Raw genomic sequence first — 6,127 nt, 5'->3', positions numbered from 1 at the left:
GCACTACCTGATTGATGATACCACTTCCCCAGTGGCCGGTAGGGGAACCCAGGCCTGGCCACTATTCCAGGTTCCAGTCTAGGAACCCTATATCTGGCTACTGTGGTTTCACTTAGACCCTGTTGCGCCTTCCCTGGACTCCTTCCTACAGCTTTTGGTTCCCCCCACTCTGGGTGTACCAGCTCAAACCTCCTCCTCACAAGGAGTAACTACAGACTACTGAACTCCGCAGCCTCAAACACACCCCCCTTTTCCCAGGGAGTGACTGCAGCCCACAGCAACTCTCAGCTTTACACAGGCCCTTCCTGTTCCCATGCTCTCTGGCTCCTCCTCCAGGTGCAGCCTAGGGAGTTAATTGGCCCCTTAACTCTTCCAGGGCTTGTGTTGGATGGATGCTCCTTCACAAAGCTTCAGCCCCAATACACTCCAACTTCTTCAGGCAGCAATCAGTTAGCTTCAGAAACTTTGGTCCAGCCTAAGAGCTTCCAATTCTACTTTTCCTCCAAAGCTAGCTTGGGACTACCTCCTCTTTAGTTCCTCTAGCCATAATGAACATAATCAGAAGGATTCTCCTTCCACAAGCAATTAGCAGCTGCAGCATTTTTGCAATGGATTCTTTTTTCCCGTTGTAGATTCTAAACCTCTGCTTTATTTGCCTTGGGCTCAGCCATGTATAATTCATGAGAATTTTCAATGTTGCCAATTGTCACAATATTTGGTGGTTTTTATTTAAAGTCCCAGCTCCTGGAGTCAAGTAATTATGTTCATTAAAAAAAAAGTTTCTAGCATGTATGGTAGCAGAGAAGAGCTTGAAACCATGAGCCAAGTGGACTCTAAAGCGCAGAAATCAGAACACACAGAAAAAGAATAAAGGTGTTTAAAAAAAAAAAAACCTCATGATTTTTAAGCCAATCTCATGAGTTTTGAGGCCAGACTCATGATTTTTGCGCTCTTGAAGTTGGAAATACTGGATTTTACACACCCAAATTTAGATTTAATTTTAAAAAATGGTTATGTCTTGATGCTGCAAGCTGCTCCGCATGAGTGGGCCCTTGTGCCTGCAAAGATATCAGCTGACATCAAAGGGGCTCTCCCTGCCCAGAGCAGCTTGCAGAATCATGTCACCTTTCATGAACTCATGCAACTTAAGAGTTTATCCCGATCATGTGGCCTATACATCACAAGCAATGCACCCTTTAGTCATGCTCCTACCCATAAATTCCCTCTTCCTTTCAAAGATCCACATCAAGACCCTGGCCTCCCTCTTCAGTAATAATTCCCTCCATCACCCATTTATCTGAAGGCTCATCACCCAGCTGGTCATGGTGAGCTCTAATTTGTTGCTCAAATCCCTCCCATAGATTTTCTGTTGGCTGGATGTTCAATGTCTTCTTTCCCTCATCCCCTTTTACAGGAACAATAATCAGGACAGGAATATTCCAAACCCTCTTCCCCTTAACAGACCAGTCTTTGAGAAAGTACCAGGGGGATCAAATAGACATTGGCAGAGAGACAGATGTGCGAGCTCCATTTGCAGTTTATCTATTAGTGTAGCAATATTTAGGCTGATGAAGGAAGTGTCTTTGAGTTCTCTAACCCATTCTACAGCCCAATGACTGAGTACCTGAGGCACTCATGTTCAACTGGAGACGAGTATTTCAAATAGTCAATGTATACTTGTGCATGTGTCAAAACACTGCATGAGAAATGCTTTAATCTTTTAAAAACAGTTTAGATGGAGAAATAAAAAATAATGGAAAAATTCTGTTCATATTTGTTTTAATTTCACTTTAATGAAAACCAGTTGTACACGACCTCCAAAGTTACACACTGCAGTGAGCATGCATTGATTCCTGTGTTTGTTAAAGTTTGCTGGGTTCCAGGACAAACTCAGACGGAATTGGAATGGGTCGGAATTCTGAGTCTAGCCTGATTCAAAATAGTCCCAAATGGATTTTGCGAGAGGTCTTAATGAACTTGTTGCATACTCTGGACCTTTTTGAGCTCTCAGTTGTTCCTCCATGGCTGTTTCCTGTTCCTCTCTGTCTTTTTCCTGATCTCTTTCCTGTTCTATACAGACCTTTTTATGAGTTTTCTCCCATTCCTCTAAGTCTTTGTCCTGAGCTCTTTCCAGGTCTTCACAAAACGTTTTATGAGTTATTTCATATTCTCCTTGGGCCTCTTTCTGAGCTTCCTCCTGTTCCTCTGGAACCTTTTTCTGAACTCTCTCATGTTCCTCCAGGGCTTTCTTCTGAGCTTTTTCTGGCTCATCCAGAACTCCTTTCTGAACTCTCTCCAGCTCCTCTAGGGAGTTTTTCTGAGCTCTCTCCAGTTCCTCCAGAGCTTTCTGAATCTTCTTCTGTTCCTCCAGGGCTTTCTTCTGAGCTTTCTCTTGTTCCTCCAGGACTTTCTTCTGAGCTTTCTCTTGTTCCTCCAGGACTTTCTTCTGAGCTTTCTCTTGTTCCTCCATTGCCTCTTTCTGAGCTCTCTCCAGTTCCTCCAATGCCTTTTTCTGAGCTTTCTCTAGTTCCTCCAGGCCTTTTTGAGCCCTCTCCTGTTCCTCCAGGGCTTTCTTTCGAGCTCTCTCTTGTTCCTCCAGGGCCTTTTTCTGAGCTCTCTCCAGTTCCTCCAAGGTCTTTTTCTGAGCTCTCTCCAGTTCCTCCAAGGCCTTTTTAGCCCTTTTCTGTTCCTCTGTAGCCTTCTTCTGAGCTCTCTCTTGTTCATCTAGGGCCTCTTTCTGAGCTCTCATCAGTTCTTCCAGGGCTTTCTGGGCTCTCTCCTGTTCCTCTCTGGTCTTCTTCTGAGCTCTCTCTTTTTCCTCTAGGGTCTGCTGCTGAACTCTTGCCAGTTCCTCCAGGGCTTTCTGGGCTTTTTCCTGTTCCTCTATGGCCTTCTTTTGAGCTCTCTTATGCTCCTCTATGGCCTTTCTTTGTTCCTTTTCCAGTACCTCTAGGGCCTTCTGAGCTCTCCTCTGCTCCTCTAGGGCAGCCTTCTGAGCTCTCTCTTGCTTCTTATGAGCTTTCTCCAGTTCTTCCATAGCCATATGAGCTTTCTTTTGTTCTGCCAAGGCCTTCTGCTGGGCTCTTTCATATTCCTCCAGGCCTTTTTTCTGAGCAATCTCCAGTTCCTTCAGGGCCATCTTATGAGCTCTTGTCAGCTCCTCCAGGGCTTTCTCAGCCCTCTCCTTTTCCTCCTGGGATTTCTTCTGAGCTCTCTCCTGTTCTTCCAGGGCTGCCTTTTGAGTTTTTTTCTGTTCCTCTAAGACCTTCTTCTGAGCTCTTTCCAATTCCTTCAGAGCCAGCTGTTGAGCTCTTTCCAGTTCTTCCAGAGCCTTCATCTGGGTTTTCTCCTGTTTTTCCAGCACCTTCTTCTGGGTCCTCTCCTGTTCCTCCAGCAACTTCTGCAGAGCTCTCTCCTCTTCCTCCAGCTCCATCTGCTGAGTTTTCAACTGTTCTTCCAGCTCAGTCTGCAAAGCTATCAACTGTTCCTCCAGATCCATCTGCTTAACTGACTCTTGTTCTTGCAACACCTTCTGATGAGTTCTTTCTTGTTCCTCCATTTCCTGTTGATTGTCCTCCTGTTCTTTCAGCACTATCTGCTCAGCTGTCTCAGGTTCCTTCATGGCTTTCTCCTGTTCCTCCAGGGCTGCTTTCTCATATATCTCCAGTTCTTCCAGGGCTTTCTGAGCACTCTCCTGATCCTCCAAGACTTTTTTTATCTTCTCTACCATCTCCTTAAATTCATCTTCCTTGCACTTTTGCTCATACTTCCTCCAGTGGTGGGTGATTTTCTGGGCCCTTGGCTGCACCTCATTCAGCATGGCATTGGTCTCTTCATCATAATCCAGCTGACAGGCCAAGGACAGGTCCTCGGCAGCCTCCTGCCAGTAACCCAGGAGCTGAAGCGCTTTCCCTCGCCACTTGTAGGGCTGTGCGGAGTCAGGGTTGATATTTATGGCTCTGTCACAGTCTCTAATGGCAGCATTTGGCTTCTGCAACTGCACATAGACACTGGCTCGGTTGGCATATAAAATTGTAAGCTGTGGGTTCAGTTTGATGGCATCTGTGAACAAGTCAACAGCTCTCTGAAGTTCTCCTTTACCCACCGCATCAAAAGCCTCCCTCTTCTTTTCAATGGCCTGCTTCATCATTTCATCTGTTACCTTCAGATTCTCATCGCCCATCTCTTGGGGCTCATCCTCATCAGGTTCAATCACTCCTTCATTATCGATCGCCAACTCACTCTCGGACTCCTCACTGGACTCTTCCTCACTCTCAGCTCTCCCCTGGGCCTTCAGCTGGAATTTCTCCTTGTCCCCATGGGCCACTGGCAGAGCTCCTTCCTGTTCTCTAGAGTATTTAAGATGTGCATCCCATTGTTCCCAGGAGACCTGAAGCTTAACTCTTTCATGTTTCTGGGTATCCTGAGGCTTAGCTCTTTCCTCGTCTTGCCAGGCCTCAAGCTCACCTCTTTCCAGTTCCCCAGGTGTCTGAAGTTGAGCTCCCTCCCTCTCCTCGATGGCTTTCTTCTTTCTCTCCAGGGCCTCCTTAAATCTCTTTTCTTTTTGCTTTTGCTCATATTTTCTCCAGTGGTGGGTGATTTTCTGGGCCCTTGGCTGCACCTCATTCAGCATGGCATTGGTCTCTTCATCATAATCCAGCTGACAGGCCAAGGACAGATCCTCGGCAGCCTCCTGCCAGTAACCCAGGAGCCGAAGCGCTTTCCCTCGCCACTTGTAGGGCTGTGCGGAGTCAGGGTTGATATTTATGGCTCTGTCACAGTCTCTAATGGCAGCATTTGGCTTCTGCAACTGCACATAGACACTAGCTCGGTTGGCATATAAAATCGTAAGCCGTGGGTTCAGTTTGATGGCATCTGTGAACAAATCAACAGCTCTTTGAAGTTCTCCTTTACCCACCGCATCAAAAGCCTCCCTCTTCTTTTCAATGGCCTGCTTCATCATTTCATCTGTTACCTTCAGATTCTCATCGCCCATCTCTTGGGGCTCATCCTTATCGGGTTCAATCACTCCTTCATTATCGATCTCCAACTCACTCTCCTCACTCTCCGACTCCTCACTGGACTCCTTCTCCCTCTGAGCTTTTTCCTGATCCCATGGGACTGTCTTATCAGATCTTCCTTTTGCCAGAGACTTTTTCACTCTCTCCAGTGTCTCCCCGTGCTTACATTTTTGCTCATCCTTTGTTTTGTGTTCAGAGTTTTTCTGGGTTCTCACCTGCACTTCCTTTACCACATCACTGGCATCTTCATCATAACCCAATTTGCAAGCCAAGGCCAGGTCACAGGCTGCTTCTTCCAAGAGCCCCAGGAGCCGGAGTGCTTTTCCTCGCAACTTGTAGGGCTGTGCTAAGTTAGGGTTGAGCTCTATGGCTCTGTTACAGTCACTAATGGCAGCATTTGGTTTCTGTAGGTACATGAAAACATTGGCTCTGTTAGTATACGAGTTGGCAAGATATGGATTCAGCTTGATGGCATCTGAGAACAAGTCAATTGCTTTCTGAAGTTCACCTTTAGACAGGACATCAAAGGCCTCCCTATTCTTTTCATTGGCTTGCATCATCATCTCATCTGTTACCTGCAAGTTTTTGTCTCCCATCTCTTGGTGATCATCTTGATCTGATTCAATCACCTCCTCCACATCAGTTTTCAAATCATTCACTTTGTTCCCAGCCTCTTTCAGGAGCTTATCTGCCTCCCTGACCATCTCACCTGCAGCTGTATGGCTTGAAGTGGGAGACATGGAATTTTCCAGGCTCACTACTGATTCCCGAAGGAAGCGGCGATCTTCAGAATTTATAAAGCCCTGATTCAATTTCTCCAAGTCCTGCATCTCACTGCGAACTGCCCTAGGATTCATGGTGCCCATCCCAGGAGAGAGTATGGGACACAGTTTGGTCTCAATTGAGGAGGAAGGAAGGAAAAGAAGGAAAATGACTCACTCTAGACAAGGATTTGGTTAATGAGTTAACGTGAGGCCTCATGGCAAACATCTTTTTATCCTCATACAAGGCTAAAAGTCATCCTCAGGGTCCTACTGACTTCATAAATTGTGATATTTTTTGTGATGTCATAAATCATGTCATCATTAGAATCCTGAGATGTGTTC

At 46.2% G+C, this 6,127-nt stretch overlaps 1 protein-coding gene across 1 annotated transcript; it reads right to left on the bottom strand.

Moving 5' to 3' along the window:
* Nucleotides 1-1,923: 1,923 nt before the first annotated feature.
* LOC119850660 (axoneme-associated protein mst101(2)-like) lies at nt 1,924-5,887 on the bottom strand. The gene has a single exon (XM_043508685.1). The coding sequence runs from the start codon at nt 5,885-5,887 to the stop codon at nt 1,925-1,927; it is 3,963 nt and encodes a 1,320-aa protein (XP_043364620.1). The 3' UTR covers nt 1,924.
* Nucleotides 5,888-6,127: the final 240 nt, after the last annotated feature.

This window comes from Dermochelys coriacea, chromosome 2, assembly GCF_009764565.3.
Source record: "Dermochelys coriacea isolate rDerCor1 chromosome 2, rDerCor1.pri.v4, whole genome shotgun sequence".
NCBI classification, from domain to species: Eukaryota; Metazoa; Chordata; order Testudines; family Dermochelyidae; genus Dermochelys; species Dermochelys coriacea.
The sequence above is the reverse complement of the archived record's forward strand: the minus strand, read 5'-3'. Positions and strand labels throughout refer to the sequence as shown.